Source organism: Schistocerca americana, chromosome 3 (genome assembly GCF_021461395.2).
Source record: "Schistocerca americana isolate TAMUIC-IGC-003095 chromosome 3, iqSchAmer2.1, whole genome shotgun sequence".
Lineage (NCBI taxonomy): Eukaryota > Metazoa > Arthropoda > Insecta > Orthoptera > Acrididae > Schistocerca > Schistocerca americana.
In genome coordinates this window covers 252648826-252670167 of record NC_060121.1, presented here as the reverse complement: position 1 = coordinate 252670167, position 21342 = coordinate 252648826, and the positions used below count along the sequence as shown (strand labels likewise).

The 21342-nt window shown below is 38.9% G+C and overlaps 1 protein-coding gene across 4 annotated transcripts in view; it reads left to right on the top strand.

The window, feature by feature from the left end:
• Positions 1 to 21342, top strand: part of LOC124607291 (chromodomain-helicase-DNA-binding protein Mi-2 homolog) — a 164418-nt gene that overhangs the window by 11178 nt on the left and 131898 nt on the right. For all 4 annotated transcript variants that reach the window (XR_006978802.1, XR_006978803.1, XR_006978801.1 and 1 more), the window contains exons 5-7: positions 3242 to 3387; positions 4368 to 4520; positions 12643 to 12798. Coding sequence is in view for 1 of the 4 variants with exons in the window: in XM_047139578.1 (XP_046995534.1) it covers positions 3242 to 3387; positions 4368 to 4520; positions 12643 to 12798 (455 nt within the window). In the remaining 3 variants the exon portion in view is untranslated. The remainder of the gene's footprint in view (positions 1 to 3241; positions 3388 to 4367; positions 4521 to 12642; positions 12799 to 21342) is intronic.

Here is a 21342-nt window from a genome sequence, read left to right as displayed (position 1 = left end):
GGTTTCCTTCTTTCCTCTGCCACAGCAGGTTATGTCACTCATTTGGAAAGAATTTTATGAGTCAGTAAATTTTGGTAGTTTACGTATGTGAAATTGAAATAATGCAAAAATAATTTTACAGCTTGGACCAAATCTCTCCTGCACATAAAATTTACACCCAAAGTAGCACTCCACACACTGTTGAGTGTGATTTATTGAATTATACCATGGGTCGAATAGTGCCCTATAATTTGACGACATAAAACATCAGTATGCGTGCAGTAGCATGCACTACCAATATATTCCAAAATGCCGTGTGTGTAAAAGGGCCTTTTCCATGATTCCTACCTCAACATCTATTGGTGACAGAAATATAATCAACTGTTTGATAGGCCTTGGGCTAGGATCATGTGTGTAGCCAACTGGAGGAAGTCTCATATGGCAGTGGGATCTCTGAAACTATATTTGTGGTCCTCTAGGCCACTGAGCACTGAACAGCTTCACTAAACATTTAGGTAGAGCTATATTCCCAGTAGTCTTGGGTAAGATCTAAGTGCTTAAAAATCTTTGTAAGCCTGATGATAAAATTAGCAGCAATTGGCAAAGTTGTACTGTCACTAGATACTGTGCACCATTCTAAAGTGGCATAGGATCTGTTTGATGATTCTGGTACTTTTTATATTTGATGTAACACACCCGACCATACTGTGATGCTACCTAATAGGTCCCTAGTCTTAGAAGAGGGACAGAGCAGACCAAGAATGAAAGCTCGTTAGTGTAAGGAGGGAAGTGATGAAACAGCATTGAATAAGCTGAATCTTTGGAATGTGAAAACAGTCAGGTCAAAGGAGAGATCATATCAGTCATCAGAGATTTTGGATTTCAAAAAGGATTTCTGAAAATTCACTCTCCCACATTAATTACAATAGGAGCTGATGAATATACAGCAGCTGACAAACCCTGATCACCTTAGACAGTTCATTACTGGCCCTACTAACCTGCTGTGTGGGGGAGGTTTGGGAGTGTATCATATTGTCCACACAATGTTACATGCAGCTCTAAAAGAGTTCATAACCTCATCATACCAATGGCTGAAAGTGATGATAAAATGAAGAGAGACAATAACTTCATGTTTCTCACTACCTTTGTTAGAGCTCTGTCCACTAAACTAAACTGCCTGACAGAAAAAGTGAAGCACTGAGAATACATGATTAAGAGTTGCAATTGTCAATGGCAGAATAGCCACCAGAGTTCATTAGTGTTATTGATGTTTAGTGTTGTTACCAGACCTGGTGTGTTATGTTAAATGTTGAATGAGCACTGTGAAGGACACAGCTATGCCACATACTCATGACAGTGTTATCAGCTTGAAGGAGGCCTCATTGTGAATCTCCATGTGGCTGGCTTAATGAATTGTGCAATATCCAGATGTGTGCGGCATCTGTCTCAATGGTGGACTGCATGGGAATGTGAAGGCAGGCATACTAATTGTCAAAGCCGTGGTTTACCATGTTTGAGCACTACATGGGAGGATTGCCATTTGGTGCACCAGGCACATTGTAAACCCTTCACATGCGCACCTGCCATCTGAAAATAAGTAATGCAGTCCCCACGAAATTCTATTGTCACCCCACACCAGACTGACAGCAGCTGAATTGGGGAATTACTAACCCAAGTGTAGGCTGCTATTAACAATACTACACTAACACTGCACTTGGTATGATTCTGTGATCGGAAAGCACGGACTGCTTGTGAATGGTGCTGCGCTGTATGAAGCAATGAATCTCCGTTCTGCATTCTACAGGTGACCATGACCAGTGAGCATGGCAGTGACCTGAGGAGAGGTGCCATTCACCTAATGTCTTGGAGAAGCACAACAATTTAACTCCTGGCATTAAGGTGTGGGGAACCATCAGATATTACTTCAGGTCGTTGAGGAAACTGTGATGGCACAGCAGCTCTTCACGGATATCTTGCATGCTCTTGTGTTAAGTTTCATGCAACAGTATCGTGGTACTGTTTGTCAACAGGAAAATTTGTGACCACATGTGGCAGATGTCTCAATGAACTGTGTGTGATGTTGAGGTACTCCTGTGGCCAGCAAAATCTTCACATCTGTGCTAAAGTAGAACACGTGTGTGACCAGCTTGGACATCAGCTCTGTCCCAGTACCAATATCCATGATAGCAAGGGCAGCTGCAGCAGTTGAAGGCCAGCTTGTCTCAGGAGAGGATTCACTGGCTTTGACACCCTTCCCAACCATCCCAAACAGGGTGGGTTCAATGTCGTACTTATAAATAGGCTTACATTTGCCAAATTCTTTGCCAGTGACATTCCATTTCATTTTCTCCTTACCTTCTGGGTGCATCACTTGTTTTGCCAACCAATGTATATTTGAATGTACTGTTACAAAGTCACTTTCAGTGGGCAGAGCCTAGTTATGCAATAACTTTTCCTGATCGGTGCACAACTTCCTGTTGTAATGTCCATGTTGTTCAATGTCTGTGAAAATTTTAAGAGCTTTTTTTTTTCTTTCCAATACTTAATTAAGAGTGCCATACAGAATTGGCACTAGCTTTTTGGTATGTAAACACACCACTCCTATTACATCTTTTGGTCTGTAAAGAGTTGCCAGTGCTTGTATTCTTGAAAGTTCGACGAATCACCCTATATATTTAACACAGGTATCAAATGCAAATTTGCCAGTTCAATAGCTGCATTGAAAAGGCTATTGTTAGGGATGACTGCAGTTGGAATTTTGTTTGTATTATTGACACGGAATGAATATCCCCTGGAAGATGGTAGTAATTCCTTGTATTGAGTTAAGAGCATGAAAATGGGACAGTGACTATGAGCCAGGCAATGAAAAATGTTGATACATTCAGAATTGGGTTTTCGAATCATCTTATCCATTTGTAAAGTGTCATTGCATTTCAAGTAAAAATGTTAGTCTTTCTTGAGTTTCTTTTGGTCTTTCCCATGCAGGAACCATCAGTATATCATAGTTACTCCCTAAACACCCTTTTTTCCATGTTTCAATAAGTTTTCAGTACTGCAAGCTAGCTTTTTGGCACTGCAGGCTAGTTTTGTGTATTGGATACACACTATGCACATTTGCAGTCCAAAGTAGTAATAAAAATAATCAATGTTTCTTTCAGCCACACTCATATCTGTGCAGGGAATATGTAATAATGGTGTCACTTTTTTTGGGAGGATTGAGGAGCCTTTTAAAACCCTGTGGTACTTAAATCAACTGTTACAGGAATGCCTACTGTGGAGGAAGTGTGTGAAACATTTGGTTTGACAGACGTTGATGTAGAATACACAGAGGCAGATTTCCAGAATCTGACTACTTATAAGTTGTTCCAGCAGCACGTGCGGCCGTTACTTACGAAGGAAAATCCCAAGGTAAAATTTCTTGTGAATTGTCAGTCTTTTTTTTTTTCTTATGTCAGGCATATGCAATTCTAATGGATTATTAAATTCTGTTTTGCGTACTGCAGATAATGTGGAAATGAAATGATGGAAAACCAGTTCCTCAGTCAGTTATTTACTCAATCATGGAGTTACTGAATAAGTTTGTGACTGAGAACTGTGATTGAGGGGTAGCAGCATTGCCAGACAGTATGGATAATGTTAATGTCATTTAATCCTGCATAGAATATGCACTATATCCAGAACAAAAAGTTATTCAATGATAATGTTGGGGCTGTTAGTCAACATAACTCTGTCAACAAACAATAAACACAGTTAATCTTTCAAATTATGGTAGCCATTATAAATTTTATCCGGTTTCTAAATTCCTCTTCCCTCCTGTAGTACATTTAAAGAAGAATTGAATAATACTTCCAGTGAACAAATAGGGTGGTGGCGGTGGTGGTACAGTCAGAGCGTCAAACGATGCCAGTTGGCGCAGGTCAAGACAAGGATGGGGATTGCGTTGTTGCCAGTTCCAAGTGACAGTTGCAGTACGCACAAACACGTGCTTTGCGCATTGTAAAAGCATGTATCCCACAAATTATGTCCCTTGCTTGCTTGTGTAGAATTCATTACGTACCACCACCATCAATCATGACAACTCCCAACAAATGGAATAAAAATTCACTAAATAACTCGATAAGCTCAAGTGAAATAGTCACACAGCACACAACATTTACAGCAGAGTGCTGAGTACACTTTTGAGCGCTCATTGGCTGTAGGTCAATGTGTGGCATAGGTGTGCGGAACAAACCCAAATTCGACCGCCATCATTCGTGATTCCACTGTAGTAGTTATAGCAGCGACGGGAAAGTTACTTAGATATCTTGATACTTTTTGTGTGTGTATTACATTTGAAATTGTTGTTGTGAATACATTTTGTAGTTACTTCATTATTGGTCAAATTTCAGGTGCCAATGTCCAAATTAATGATGTTGGTTGCAGCGAAGTGGAGAGATTTTACAAACATTAATCCCAACACAGAACAGGAACAGGAATCTGTGTCGGATGAAAGCTACAGCCGGAAACCAAGCCGTTCGAGAACGTCAAAGGAAACGTCAAAGGTTAGTTTTTATGACCCACGTAATTTAGTCCTGAAGAGTATTATATAGCTGTCACCAGATGAAAAGTAATTAAAGAGTAAAAATTGGTGAGCATGGTGATTTTAGCCTTGTGTCTGTATGTGTGGATGGATATGTGCGTGTGTGCGAGTGTATACCTGTCCTTTTTTCCCCCTAAGGTAAGTCTTTCCGCTCCCGGGATTGGAATGACTCCTTACCCTCTCCCTTAAAACCCACTTCCTTTCGTCTTCCCCTCTCCTTCCCTCTTTCCTGATGAGGCAACAGTTTGTTGCGAAAGCTTGAATTTTGTGTGTGTGTTTGTGTTTGTTTGTGTGTCTATCGACCTGCCAGCGCTTTTGTTCGGTAAGTCACCTCATCTTTGTTTTTATATATAAATATTTGTAAGTACGCATCCTACATTAAATATTCTCCAGCAGAGTAAAAACTGCAGCTTTTGAAAAATTAATGGCTTTGACAACAGTGTTTGCTTTTTATTTGGGGAGTTTGTTAAAAAGTTTGACTCCCATGTCGAAAGTACAATATTGGCATAGGGATGTGTTCATTTGAATCATAGGTAAGTTTTTGTTTTGCCTGATAAAGTGCTCATGAATACCACAATTTTTGCAGTCTACTGTCACTACTTATTAGATTGGTTTTTAGAAAATAAGGGTTTCCGTAACGTAAATAAGTGGGGCCTTACAGGAGTCCCTGTGTTTGCGTTTAGACGTGATTCTAATGGCTCCATTTTGCAATTTGAGTATGCTGTTAGGTGTTTGGCAGTTTCCTCAAAACATGACCCCATATTCAAAATGAAAATAGAAGTAGTCATTATATGCTCTTTGTGCTGTTTTCTCGCTATGGCAGAATTTTATTGAGTAGATTAGCAAGCCTTGCTCAATTTTGTTTGAGTGATTATTCCATTTTACATTGCTTTATAGCCTTAATCCTAAGAATGTTGTTTATGTATTGTTATTAACTAGTTCATTGTTCATAGAGAGAAGTGGGAGGTCCATATCATTGTTCAGAGCATTGTGAAATTCTAGTTTATTCATTTATTTTATGTTAAACTTCTCATTCAATAGAACAAAGTTGAGGAGCAAATCTCCCTAGACTAATCTTGTGCAGATGACAAGCTGCGAGTATATATTACCAAGGAAATTATCCAGCATAGACGAATGTTTTACAATTACTGCTATTTTTTTAATTCTTGTGGTAGCTTATTGAAAATTGATGCACCAGAATACTGCACATCTTCCTGCACCAGTCACAGAAGTGTGACCCAAATGCATATTGGATTTATTCAAAGTATTAATTGAGTGAAAGCCACTAATTCTTGGGAACAAACTCATAATGTTAACAACAAAGCACATAAAAGAAAATAAATATCGAGAGGTTAATGTCAGGATTCCCATCCCCTAATGACGCTTTTGACGAAGCGTCCGCCCCCACGCGGCCGCTCCCATAGGCCAATCCTAACCGTGAGGCCAAAAAATAGTTCTTGAGGTCCACACAGGAACAGCAGCTTCATTGCTTAGCCTGTCTCACTCCTGGTAGATGTAACCAGAGATTTGCATTGCAGGATTCCCAGACGCCTGAACAAGGGTCAACAAAAAGTTAACTGACTTACACTGTATACTGCTCGAGTTGCCTATTTGTGACCCAGTAATACTCTTTGTGAATAGAAGAGTTGCATCAGAATATAGTGCTGTATGTCATAAGTGAATAAAAATATGCAAAGTACACTAATTTTTGGTTGGACGCTCACAAATTGCAAATACTGTTGTAATAGTAAACATAGTAGCTATCAGTTTTTAACAGGTTCCAAACATGACCTTTCGGTGACGTTTTATTATCTCTCTGACCAGCCAGAAATTTCAACTGTTCCGACTCTGTAATTATATGCCCGTTCTGTGTAACCGGTGAGTTTTAGTTGCATTGTTTACTAGAAACTGCTGACTGGCTTACTGTGATTTAGCATCAATTTATTTTCTGCAAGCCATGAACTTATGTCTTGAACTGCAGTATTTGATATATTGCCTGTTTTGCGCATATCCTTCACTACAAAGCCTCTTCTGAACTAAAAAGTGTACATGCAGCAGCATATTATGTGTATTAGAATGTTCAGTTACCCTTACGAGTAGAGCCTTTTCAGTAACATTTGCAAACACTGATCACATAGAAATAGGTCCAAAATTTTGTGTATTATCCCTTTTTCCTTTGTATAAAGCAGTTTTACTGTGGAGTTCTTTAATCATTCAGGAAACTTACCTTTACTAAAGGAAAAATTGCAAAGTAGTGGGCTAACAAATGCAGCACAGAACTGTCCTGCTAGATACCCCATTACACCTTGGAGTCTTCAGCAATTTAAACGTTGACTCAGTCTCCCCCATGTCCATCTGGCTGAATTTTATTTTAGATAAGTCGTGGAAAGCCATTTTATAAGAGTTCTATAATTGCTTGTAGAAAGTAAGTTTTTATTTAATTCTCCTGCTAATTCAGAAAGTGATTGTTAAATACTGTTCATGTATCTGACTGTTGGCCAGACACTTCCTTCATGACTAAGCATGTGGAATTAATTTTATTCTCACGATTAGTTATTCCATTTGCATACAAAATGAAAAACATTTTTAAGTGCCTGATAGTACTCTGTGTAATGGACTACTGGAGCTCAGTTGTTTCTCTCCCTCATATTTCGATACAATTCCCACTTTGTTTTACCCGATATCCTTACCCCGTTAGTCAGCAATCAAGGTTGCCCGTTAGTGACAGTATCCTGTTTTAAACATTCTAATGGAAAGCAGGTTTCATAAAGCATGAGAATTATGCATTATGTTTGTCTTCTATGTTACCTACACTGTAAACTTCCTGCCACTCTTTCTCTTTAATGAGATTTAAAGAAGTCTCTGTTGCCACTGGATTAACATTTTTAAATATTGCATAGTTGTATTTAGTATCTGTGTGTGCTCAAATTCTTTTTGATGTTAAAATTTGTGCATTATGGTATGAAAGGCCATTTACTCTTTTACTAACATAATGTGCCTCTAGTAATGAAGAATGAATGAAAATGTTGTCTATAGTTGTTGGTTGGAAAGAATAGTGTCTGCATCAGATGATATGAATCTGCAAGATCTTCCAACATTCTTTTCCATGCACAATTGCCTTTAAAACTAATATTAAAGTCACCACACACAACTAACTTCTGGTAGTTTCTATAAAGTGAACAAAGAACTGTTTAGCTTAAGCAGAAATGTCCTGAAATTGGAGTTAGGGGATATGTAGATAATTATAATTTAAAGTGTAATTTCAGCTGCTCCTACTCAGCATTCAATTATCTGTTCATTGCTGTGCTTTGATACGTCAATAGATTCAAATGAAATACCATTTTTCATGTACATGGCCATTCCCCAAATCTGCAAAGAGCCCATTGAAAAATAGCCAGTTAATCTGTGTCCTGGTATAGGAAGCCTTGAATTGTCACATTGTTTATTTGGTGCTCTGATATACCAATAATATCAGTCAATATCACGAAGCAGTTCACTAACTTCATCTCTGACACATCTTAAATTTTTATAAAATGTGCTATTCCTTCATTACTTAGTTGCAACACATTTACATTTTTATAAAATGTGCTATTCCTTCATTACTTAGTTGCCTGATTTTTTTTTTATAGGTGGTTACTTCTTTAGACACACTTCGTTTAATCAGCAATACCGTATTTACTCGAATCTAAGCCGCACTCTAATCTAAGCCGCACCTGAAAAATGAGACTCGAAATCAAGGAAAAAAAAATTTCCCGAATCTAAGCCGCACCTGAAATTTTAGACTCGAAATTCAAGGGGGAGAGAAAAGTTTTCGGCCGCACCTCCAAATCGGATCAAAGTTGGTCCATTGTAATATGAGACACAATTTAGGTCGAATGAATGACGATACAGCTACAGTAGTTTGGTTCGAGTCATAAGCTTAGCAGTTAAACTTTACCAGGTAGCAATTGCTATGTGTCAGGCACTCCGTCTGGTTTGAATTGACTGCTTATTTTTCTTTGATCTGATATGTGCCGTTCTCTTTGTTATAGGTGTTGACGTCACTCTAAGCTGAAGATGCATTACTATACTGTGTCGTGCATTGTTTGTCGCATTCTGATAATGAGTGTTTACGGCCTATCGCCGCTCACAGCATGGCTTGCTTTTGTGCGTGCTACTGCCGCTTACAATTTAAAAAAAAAGAAGAAGAGTGGAATCGTCTCATTAGCGAAACAATGGCACGAGCTGCTATTTGTTGTTACTTACACTGCTGCTTTCTTTGATAATGATCAACAAGAACCAAACAATAGACTGCGTATGATAGAAGATGTTCTGAACGAGAGTTTAGCGAAAATCTTTGCAGACGCCTCTTTGGTACATTACATTCTGCACAGAAATTAGTCGTCTTAGATTTAAAAATCTAGTCAATTGCCGTGCTTCATTTCTGACTGTATCACTATTAGGCATAAGAATAATACGAATATAAACATGACATGATATGTATAATCTTCCGCGTTTGCTGTTGTCTCACTCTAGTTTCGTAGTTTATTAGGCAGAAAGGATTTAAATGAGATGCAGCAAACACGAAAGAATACACGGCAAAATGTTTATATTCGTATTATTCTTATGGTGAAGAGAATACTGCATGTGATTCACAATTCATAAAATTCCTATTAGCAAACATCTCTGCTCATAGGTAGGAAAAAACTCAGAACATAGAGTTGGCCGTATTGACAAACATCCCTGAACAGTCTCGCCAATCGGATTTTGGTAGTACATTGAAATGCTGTAACATTCGAAGACGAACAATAAGGAATTTGTGTCTACTTCGATGGATAATGTATGAAAACGCAGTGGTCGAAACTCGGGGCGGAGGAAAAAAAGTTCGTCTTCCAACTTTTTTTTAATTTATTTACTGATGCAGACGTTCTGGCGCCAGTATTTATCTTTGTGCCTGCAAAGCATGCCTGTGTAGTGCTACATATATTCGACAGCAGAAGTTAGTTGTGGCGGCACCTACCAACATTTTTCAAAACTTCCGCTTACTTTGCACTCAATTCTAAGCCGCATGCGGTTTTTTGGATTACAAAAACCGGAAAAAAAGTGCGGCTTAGATTCGAGTAAATACGGTACCTTCAGCTGACTTCAACCCTAAAAAATGTGCAGCTCTTTACTACACTCTCATCCATAAGGTTTGCCAGAATCCTCTTTCCATTGAGATGCAGGCTACTCCTATATTCCGCGACAGCATTTGTGGCCTCTGGGTTGGGAAAGCGCAATAGACAGCTTCACAGCTAGCCAGTTAGCATTTAGTCTGTTTCCGCATACCATACTATGTAAACTTCCTTCTTATTTGAGTGTTCTGTCATGTTTTACATATGTGAAACAGCAAGTGACCGATTTCTGTTGTATTCTGTGTTTGTGAGTTTTCTCATAATGGCAGAAACACCTAGGACGGCCAAGTAGTGCACAAACAGGCAAGGGATCTTATTTGTAAAGTGGATTTGCTCTTCAAACGTGAGGCAGATTCTGGTGAACCAGTCAGTGACTTTGCCAAGGTGCAGGAATGTTGTGTAGTTGCTGTCTGTATACTCTCAGCTGAGTTGCCACTGCAGCATTCGTTGTGGGCTGAATAGCCAGAGGCCATTAATGTAGTCACCGACTACAGTGAGACTTGATCTGTCAATAGACTCAACTGGCACCACTGCAATGTGAACCATAGCCTCTGTCATCAGTTCTTTCTCAAGCCCCACGGTAATCATTTTGCAGTCAGCCATTGAGTGGTGAAGGCTAAAAACGTCATATTTTTTAATGCTGTCATGTTTAAATTGTCGTATATTATGCTGCATTCAATTTAAAAATGTGGAAAAAACTCCATTTACCCCAAAAACTTTATAGTTTATTATGGTATACTCAGATTGTCATACTTCTTCACTTTGAATTCTTTTTAAGCAACGAAGTAAAAAGTTTCTTTTTCTAAATATAAATTTAATTTTGTTTCCATACAATTAACACTGCACCTATCTAAAGAGGTCTCACTAATGTCCCTAAAATCTATACAAATTTCATAGTAAAATTGCATATGGAAAAAGGAAATTTTTATTATTGTATACTGAGAGAATAATTAAAATTGGACTGTACATTACAGTCTATCAAATGTATGAAGTTCTGTCACCTAACACTTCTGTTTTGGAGCAGAATATATTTTACCAGACTTTCAAAATGCCTTAGATGGTATTGTGCTCCATTATGAAAACAATGTAGGTCTTTCATTGAGACCCTTACTTAGTAAGTTTGCTATCAATATATAGACTGTCAAAGTAGCAACATGTTTACTTATAAATCACTTATCTAAGTAATTGTTTCTGTGACAATGAGCTAAAGTAACTCTGCATTGAGAACTTAATGCAAATATTCAATTGCAGAATATCCTTCTGGTATCATATGCTTTGGTTTGGTACCTCATGAAATTGTAGTGTTTCAGGTTCAATTATTTCCATGTATGTGTATTTTCCATTCTGTCTTCACTTCCAGCCAGTGTACCAGCAAGAACATCTTTGTCACCTGCTGAATTGCTGCTACTTTCACTAAAATATTCTGTTTCACTAGTTTTTTCAACAACTCGAAAATTTCATTGTTAAGCATGTATTTTTTTTTAAAAAAAATAGGAAAGTGAATTAAATAAACAAACTGAAAACATCAACCAAAATGAAAATAGCAATATTAAATAACAATAATGCATGAAAATATCAAATGAAAACACTAAATATTAAAAAATATTGTGAAGCACTGTGTCAACAAACAAACAATTGAGTAGCAGAGTTTTCGATAGTCGGTATTTCAGTGCAACACCACTCAAAAGTTGATAACTATCGATGTACGCATTAATCAAAATGTTGAGCATAGATACTGAGCACGCTAGCTACATCCAGCGGTGAATTTTATAAGCTAAGTGAAACTAAACAGAAGCTGGCGATTGTAGCCAAGCTCTAGGTGTTTCAGTCTGGAACCGCACGACTGCTACGGTTGCAGGTACGAAACCTGCCTCGGGCATGGATGTGTGTTTTGTCCTTAGGTTAGTGAGGTTTAAGTAGTTCTAAGTTCTAGGGGACTGATGACCTCAGATGTTAAGTCTCATAGTGCTCAGAGCCATTTTGTAACTAAACAGAGTACTGAGGAATCAGCACTCTGACTGTACTGCCACAGGCAGGCAAGTAATGGTAGATTATCAAGTTGACATTCTAAAAGTTACACCTAACAGCTGTATTATGGTGAGGCCAATCAAGATGCTGGAACAGCTGTACGAGGTGCACATTTGTGCCACCAATTTCAGTAGTTATCTGTCTCCCTGTGAAGACTATTCCCAGCTTCACTCACATCACTATCTGATCTTCTGTTGTAAAATTCTTACATAACTCCGTATGTTATCAGTCACCTGCGCCAACCTGTACTAGGCTTCACATTGCTGGTGACTTGATACTCACTCCCCAACATTTCCTGGAAGTGTTGGCCTACATGTCTGTCACGAGAACTGCCTAACAGCAGAACCATCTTCTTTCTTCATAGTTTTAAAGTGGCATAATGTGCTTGTTACTCATGCTCGCTTAAGGTTGCTGACGAAGCAATTGACGCAGTTGTTGGACAGGCCATGGATAACGTACTTCACAAGCTTTGACAGCAGAATCATATGTTCGGCCACATTAAAAACTTCCGGTAGGTCAATGAATACTCCTGTGATTCGTGTTTCTTGTCGATCACACTTGGTATTCAGGTGCTGCACTTCCAAGTGGTTCCATTTAGTAAGACTCTATTGCAGTTAGGAAGCAGTTATTAAAAGAGTCATATCTTCCTGTAACTGTTTTGATATACGTGTATGACATTCTAAAGTCATTGAACTACAGCTGAATACAGTTAACAGTATTGAGTGGAGGTGTTGGCTTAAAAGATTATAAAAGAGAAGTACTAGCTTAAAAATAGTTTAAAGACTAGTACCTATAAATTTTTTATGCCCTTGCATTGTTTCATTGCCATTTTACAAAGTAACAAGAGTAATTAATTGTAGCAAGCTAGTGCAGAACATGAAATAATTTACTTCCATTTTTAAGGGTGAAGATGGAGGAATGGATGATGATGAGGAGGAGGATCGGGAAGAGAAGAATAAGAAGAAACGAAGTAATCGAAGTAACAAAAAGTCAAGCAAAAAGAACACCAAAGTTCCCACACTCAAAATAAAACTAGGCAAACGCAAACGTGGAAGTTCGGTAAGTAATGAAATATCATGCTGTTGGTTTATTATGTATATAAAATTGCAAAGTTCAAAGCAGTAACAAAATGTGATAGTATATCCTTTGCTGAAGCAAAAGGTAACTGCATGAATTGAATAGTATATTTAGGCCCTAGATTTGGGGGGGGGGGGGGGGATAGATACATCGAAAACAAAAGAAGTTAAGGTGCTAGAAAAAAAATTAAATGTACACATTGTGATGCAGTGTTTAAGTGGGTGGGCTGATAATTTGAATAAAAAACACACTGCGGTAGAACTTCAATTGTATGTTCTCTGGTTTGCTTTTTGCACCATAAATTCGTAGCCACTCTGCAAAACCCATAAGATCAATGCTAAAAATTCCCTGTTTTACATTTCTTCCTAGTAACGTTTACTACCTTCTACGTTCTTACTTGATGTCTCATGTGACGTAGTCCCGTTTCCTTCTTATTGATATTTGAGGTGACTGACCGAGTTATAAGTGGCACAAAAGACACAGTTCGCTCCATGAGTGATGGCAGAGTTAAGGGAATATTTTAGGCCATTGCGGAGAGGATAGATGTGAGAGAGGAAATGGTGATCTAATCCACGATTGGCATTGCCAACACAATTTTTCAATATTTGGCTACACCATGCAATAAGTACGTTTCCCATTACTTCTTGCAAGAACTGATGTAATCATAATGTGGTGGCACTGTGAAGGCAACCAGGACTGAGGCTGTTGATTTGTCAGTTGCGATAGCGTCAAATTTATGTTTGTGGATGTGTTAGTGACAGCAGAATCTCAGCTGTAGCAAGAAATCTTTATGATAAGTGGTTGCACAATGAACAAAATATTTGTGCCAAGAAAAATGTGATAATTATTGCTCATTGTTTCATTTGCAGCAATTTAAGCTGTCCTCTTAGGTTCCCGCCTAACCACACTCTAGGAAATGGCCACAGATTTGGGAATAAACAGCAAAGTATTTGTGACAAGGAGCAATATAAATTTTATTGCTGCTCATTTCACTATCATAAATGTAAGCTATTGTCTAAGGTTTCTGCCCGATCACACACTCGGGAATGACCACACATTCGGAAATAAACAGGCAAATATTTATTTCATCCTTGGTTCTCTAACCAGACAGAAATGTTTAACAACTGTGAATATTGGAGGACAGTATTACGAGCATAACAAATGTGGTAACAACGCTAAGTTGAAAAAAAGAAATATTGGCATGCACCAAGTTACAAACCTCTAACTCAGCTAACCATAACATTATCCATTAGGCTAAAGATTACTCTGAATCTTGTCTTGTGCATTAGTTACCATAAAATCTCTTGAGGCACTGCATTGTTCATGCTTTATTAATTGACATTTAGTAAGTGTGATGTATTTGTGATATGGTACTTTCAATGCACTATTGCTTTGAAACGGCATACTGCGCACATACACCACACACGAAGAGAGAAATGAATAATAGAGATGCACACAGGGGTTGTTCACAAGTGCTATCGAAAGTCTATAGTCAAAAGCCCGCTAGTGACATTACCACTGGAAAAAGTACTGTGAAGCCATGTCCACACTGCCACTGAAAACGTTTCAGTTGGAAACATTATTTCCTACAATGTTTTGCATCTGTTTACGACTGTGTTTCTTGTCTCTGTTGCTATCCACACTAGCAACAAACATTTCTCAGTGTATCGCATAATTTGCAATGCTATTTGTTGTGTTCTTTTCCTGTTGTCTGCCACGTCATATCTAGAGACAAGGAAACTAATATGTGCTGCTGCATTATTAATACTCGAAGGTTCAGGCAAACAAAATGAGACATTGTTGTCGTCGTTCATTCTTTTTTTCATCGTGAATTGCTACCTGAAGACCACAAGCGTCTCTGTGTTTCGTAGTTTTACAGAATAAGGTTGCATTTATCAAAAAATTTTGTAATTCATTTTAAAATTGCAATATTATTTTGATGGAGAGTTTGAATAGTAGTTGTAATGGTTGATAAAATCAGATTAGTTGTATGAATCGATTTTTGGTTTGCATACAATCGTCATCTTTGGTGAGCAAAAACATACTAGAGAACAGTTGGTGGGAAAAACTTCCATTTTTTAGGAACTGAGCATGGAAGACAGCTTTAGTTTCTATAATTTCACTTGGATATCACCTAACAATTTTGAATTTTTGGCAAATATGGTATCACTGTTTCTTTAAAAAAGAAAAGAAAAGGGGGAGGGAAAAAAAAGAAGAAGAAGAAGAAGAGGAGTGTCATTCCAGAGCCCTGAGTATTTATTTCACGTTTCGAAGCAAGCTACGACAAACAACCATACTTTCTTTTCTATTCAGTCTTCCTCAGTATTCTCCCAAATGTAGTAACAGTTTTCTGCAGAGCCTCTTGTTTTATTGCTGTTCTTGTGGTGCTTGCTCCATATATTCCACATGCAGCTGTCGGCCTGGAACAACAACAACAACAACAACAACAACTCAACAGTCTGCTGCCTCATCCACTGCATTCACACCCCTTCCCCCACCCTCTCGGAAAAACTTAATACGGCAAGAGAAAACAGAACGTCTAACTACTCTATACAACAGACAACACACTGTGACATTTAAACGCACACTTGTGCCGTGCAGCATTGACATATGGTAGCTGGCATGAAATATTGTTTCCTATGATCTGTACAGACATCACTATGGATAGATGTTTCCATGTTTCGAAATGGTGTCCACATAAAGTATCCAGAAACCTGTTTCAAGCTTAGCGTGTACACAGCCTGAAATCTACTCGACCCAAATAATCTGCCATTGGCTACCGCACGCACGTACGTACGTACATTAGATTCTGAAGCCTTTCACAGTACTTCAGTATTCAGTTAAATCATCATGTTCATCAATTATTGCTTTTTTTTATGGTTAACACAAAGGAAAGATGTCACAGAGATGTGTGTTTTCAAGTATAATTTGGGGTCGTAGCATGTTTGAGAAAATAGCTTGATTACCTTGTACCCACATAACAGTATCAATTTTATGAAGATTTTTACTTGCTGTTACGCATCTGTGATTTTTTTTTTTTTTGAAGAACTGATGAAATTCATTACCATAAACTACTGCACTAAACATTGTATTTTACATTTAATTTCCTTCACTTATACTGATTTTATAGAATATATTAGTAGAATTATGATTTTTTAATAATATATATATATATATATATATATATATATATATATATATATATATATATATATATATATATATATAAAAAAACAAAGATGAGGTGACTTACCGAACAAAAGCGCTGGCAGGTCGAAAGACACACAAACACACACACAAAATTCAAGCTTTCGCAACAAACTGTTGCCTCATCAGGAAAGAGGGAAGGAGAGGGGAAGACGAAAGGAAGTGGGTTTTAAGGGAGAGGGTAAGGAGTCATTCCAATCCCGGGAGCGGAAAGACTTACCTTAGGGGGAAAAAAGGACAGGTATACACTCGCACACACGCACATATCCATCCACACATACAGACACAAGCAGACATATTTAAAGACAAAGAGTTTGGGCAGAGATGTCAGTCGAGGCAGAAGTGTAGAGGCAAAGAAGTTGTTGAAAGACAGGTGAGGTATGAGTGGCGGCAACTTGAAATTAGCGGAGATTGAGGCCTGGCGGATGACGAGAAGAGAGGATATACTGAAGGGCAAGTTCCCATCTCCGGAGTTGGGATAGGTTGGTGTTGGTGGGAAGTATCCAGATAACCCGGACGGTGTAACACTGTGCCAAGATGTGCTGGCTGTGCACCAAGGCATGTTTAGCCACAGGGTGATCCTCATTACCAACAAACACTGTCTGCCTGTGTCCATTCATGCGAATGGACAGTTTGTTGCTGGTCATTCCCACATAGAATGCATCACAGTGTAGGCAGGTCAGTTGGTAAATCACGTGGGTGCTTTCACACGTGGCTCTGCCTCTGATCGTGTACACCTTCCGGGTTACAGGACTGGAGTAGGTGGTGGTGGGAGGGTGCATGGGACAGGTTTTGCATCGGGGGCGGTTACAAGGATAGGAGCCAGAGGGTAGGGAAGGTGGTTTGGGGATTTCATAGGGATGAACTAACAGGTTACGAAGGTTAGGTGGACGGCGGAAAGACACTCTTGGCGGAGTGGGGAGGATTTCATGAAGGATGGATCTCATTTCAGGACAGGATTTGAGGAAGTCGTATCCCTGCTGGAGAGCCACATTCAGAGTCTGGTCCAGTCCCGGAAAGTATCCTGTCACAAGTGGGGCACTTTTGTGGTTCTTCTGTGGGGGATTCTGGGTTTGAGGGGACGAGGAAGTGGCTCTGGTTATTTGCTTCTGTACCAGGTCGGGAGGGTAGTTGCGGGATGCGAAAGCTGTTTTCAGGTTGTTGGTGTAATGATTCAGGGATTCCGGACTGGAGCAGATTCGTTTGCCACGAAGACCTAGGCTGTAGGGAAGGGACCGTTTGATGTGGAATGGGTGGCAGCTGTCATAATGGAGGTACTGTTGCTTGTTGGTGGGTTTGATGTGGACGGACGTGTGAAGTTGGCCATTGGACAGGTGGAGGTCAACGTCAAGGAAAGTGGCATGGGATTTGGAGTAGGACCAGGTGAAACTGATGGAACCAAAGGAGTTGAGGTTGGAGAGGAAGTTCTGGAGTTCTTCTTCACTGTGAGTCCAGATCATGAAGATGTCATCAATAAATCTGTACCAAACTTTGGGTTGGCAGACTTGGGTAACCAAGAAGGCTTCCTCTAAGCGACCCATGAATAGGTTGGCGTACGAGGGGGCCATCCTGGTGCCCATGGCTGTTCCCTTTAATTGTTGGTATGTCTGGCCCTCAAAAGTGAAGAAGTTGTGGGTCAGGATGAAGCTGGCTAAGGTGATGAGGAAAGAGGTTTTAGGTAGGGTGGCAGGTGATCGGCGTGAAAGGAAATGCTCCATCGCAGCGAGGCCCTGGACGTGCGGAATATTTGTGTATAAGGACGTGGCATCAATGGTTACAAGGATGGTTTCCGGGGGTAACAGATTGGGTAAGGATTCCAGGCGTTCAAGGAAGTGGTTGGTGTCCTTGATGAAGGATGGGAGACTGCATGTAATGGGTTGAAGGTGTTGATCTACGTAGGCAGAGATACGTTCTGATATATATATATCTGCTTGTGTCTGTATGTGTGGATGGATATGTGCGTGTGTGCGAGTGTATACCTGTCCTTTTTTCCCCCTAAGGTAAGTCTTTCCGCTCCCGGGATTGGAATGACTCCTTACCCTCTCCCTTAAAACCCACTTCCTTTCGTCTTCCCCTCTCCTTCCCTCTTTCCTGATGAGGCAACAGTTTGTTGCGAAAGCTTGAATTTTGTGTGTATGTTTGTGTTTGTTTGTGTGTCTATCGACCTGCCAGCGCTTTTGTTCGGTAAGTCACCTCATCTTTGTTTTTTATATATAATTTTTCCCACGTGGAATGTTTCCTTCCATTATATATATATATATATATATATATATATATATATATATATATATATATATAAAACAATTACACCTTTTTGCTCATATTTTGGGGTTTTAACGTTGTTCTCAATTCTGCATTTTCCTCCGTCTTGCGGTTCTTAAGCCTGGACTCCACAAAAACGTAAAATAGGGGTTTTGCTCTACTTGGTTTTGCAAAAATTTAAATTTGTTTTTCTACTATTTTCTATTGGGTGGAACACATTTGGTACTGACGACTGGAATGTTTCTATTCCTCCAGATAATAAATTCTTTTTCATCTCTGAACAATATTATTTTCGATTATAGCTCTTTGTTTGAAGAAACATTCTTCACACCCAACTACTGAGCAAGAGGGCACAGTGGTACAACTGTGGGCTTTGGTTCAGGACAATTGTTCAAATCCCCATTGGGCCATCCAGATTTGGATGTGCAGTGATTCCCTAAACCATGTAAGGCAAATGCTGTAATGGCTCCTTAGAAAGGACTCACTTGATTTCCTCCTCTGTACATCCTCTATACAAACTTGACTCTAATGACCTTGCCATTGGTGGGGCATCAAAGCCCATCCTTCCTTCATTCATTCTCTTGCTCCCTCCAGGAAAGCTTCTTCTTCAGGTTAGAAAGTCAAAAGATGACCAAATGTGGAAAGTTGGGTGGGTAGGTAGGGAGTTTCTTCCGGCTGGCCCTTACATCTCTAGCTTTGCAGTGCCCTATATGTGATAAAGTACATTTTCATATACTAAGAGGAGTTTTTTATGAACTAATCTGGGGTGCTTCTGCTTCAATTTACTATGCAAATGAGCCAGTAATGTTTTGTGAGGGTACCTAAAAAGCCCTGCATCAGCATTTTTGTTGCATGCATAATGGGTTTCATAACTGATAAACATTTTTATGTTTCTATTTTTTTTATCTTGCTAGTCAGTCATCGAAGGACCACAATAACTTTGCATATTATGACAGTTGTTCTCAGTTCATTCTTTTTTGTTGAAGCCAGATGTTTTCATTAACGCACTGTGACAAGCAAGTTCATCACCTGACCATTTGCCACCATTGTTTGTTTCTTGTCTCTGAAAGTCCTCTATGCCACACAGCTGTTTTGCAGAGGTCTCAGTTTTGCTTGTGTTCTGGTTGTATAACTACCAATTTCCGGAAAATATGTTTTTACATTCACGCAGCAAGACATTCTTGTTTGTGGTTTCAAGTGAAATGCTGTTGAAGGTGCATTTTGTCCTCTTGGAATAATTAATGCATTTGTGCGTTCTTTATTTATTTTTTTCTATTTCCTAATATATTTCTTGTTTTATTGTTATGAAAAGGATAGGTGGTACTCACCATATAGTGGAGATGCAGACTCGCAGATAGGTACAACAAAAGATGACAAAGTGAGCTTTCCGCCAATAAGGCCTTTGTTGAACACACACACACACACACACACACACACACACACACACACACACACGCAAGAGACTGCGGTCATGTTTGTATGAGTTGTGTTTGCGTGAGTGTGTATGTGTTATCTATTTTTGACAAAAGCCTTGTTGCCCAAAAGCTCACTTTCCAACAGTCTTTTCATTGTACCTATATGCGACTCAGCGTCTCGGCTATATGGTGAGTAGCAACTATCCTTTTCATAATATTGTTGCATTTCATCGTGGATTTTTTTGTTACATGTCTTGTTTAAAATTTTTATATGGGTCTTGTTTGTATAAATTAGACTCATTCATTGAATAAGATCTTTCTATCTTTTTGTTTTAGTTATACTGGTAAACATCTCTCAAGGAGTATAAGACGGCATGATGCGTAGAAATGAACTATTTGTGTGAGAGCTGTAATGATGGATTGTGTTATTTAGGAAAATGTACTTTTCCATAAATGTTTCACGAGGTTTAGAAAGCTGTTTCCATTTTTCTGTCTCATGCTTTCAAGGCATCTTTATCCTGCCCATTGATTGTACTCAATTTGCCCACATATTTAAAGCTGCTGCTCTGTATATCTTGTTTGATTGGAAGTTAGTTTGTTCTGCTACTTTTTCAGTACATTAATTTGATCTGTTGCTATTGTTAAAGTCATTATATCATCTGCAAAACCTAAGCAGTCTATTTCTGTACCATTCTTCTTAGTTGCAATCCTCGTATGTTTTAGCAGGATCCGAAGTTCTAAATCTTTGTGCCGTTCTTGTACAATTTTTACCAAAATGCAGCTGAACAAGAGCAGCTAGAGTAAACTGTCAATTTAAAATGATTTAGAGGAACATAATTGGAATTTTATTCTAGGCTGTGTGATAGTCCCTGACTATAAATAGCATTTATCATCACTTTCTCGTTCATCAGTTTACTTTTTTCTTGTTATTTTATAAGCGTGACACCACATACTGCCACGTCTTCAGTTTATGCTCAACTTTTTCAGTACATACCAAATTTAGCTGACTATAAGATGAGGTTACTTAGCTGACTAGAAGATCAGGTTTTTTCCCTGGGTTAGTCATTTGAAAAATGCAGGGATGTCTCACGTATGCAGATTAAACTATTGCTGCTGAGGTCATTTTTCATTATGTATGGAAACAAGAAGTCTGCTATATATATGGAAAATAGAACTGTGTTCTTAGATCCCATTCTAACCACGATCTTCGGAAATTGCCACACACTTAGTTGAAACAGTCAAATATTTGTGACAACCAAGGTCATAAATTTCATCAGTGCTGCTAGAAATAAATTACCCCTTTTCTTGTCTATCATTAGCTAGGTGAAACTATCCTCCCATCCGTTACACACAACTGCTGTGTTAGCAACTCACGACCAATTACACACACACCACTGTGACTGGCTCTGGCCCCAATCTACACGCCCTTAAGAAAGACTAATACTAATACAGAACAAAGGAAACATGAGTTTCAACAATTTCTCTAATGCTGCTACTGTTCTGCAGCACTGATGATTTTCAAGGTTGGGTGTGTTGGTAACGAGAAGTGGTAAGACTTCTACCTGTTCAGCCACAGGGAGCCAAGAGCACAAAGTATGTTGTCATTCAGTTAGCTTATATTGTCAGTGCTGTAAGGACTGTA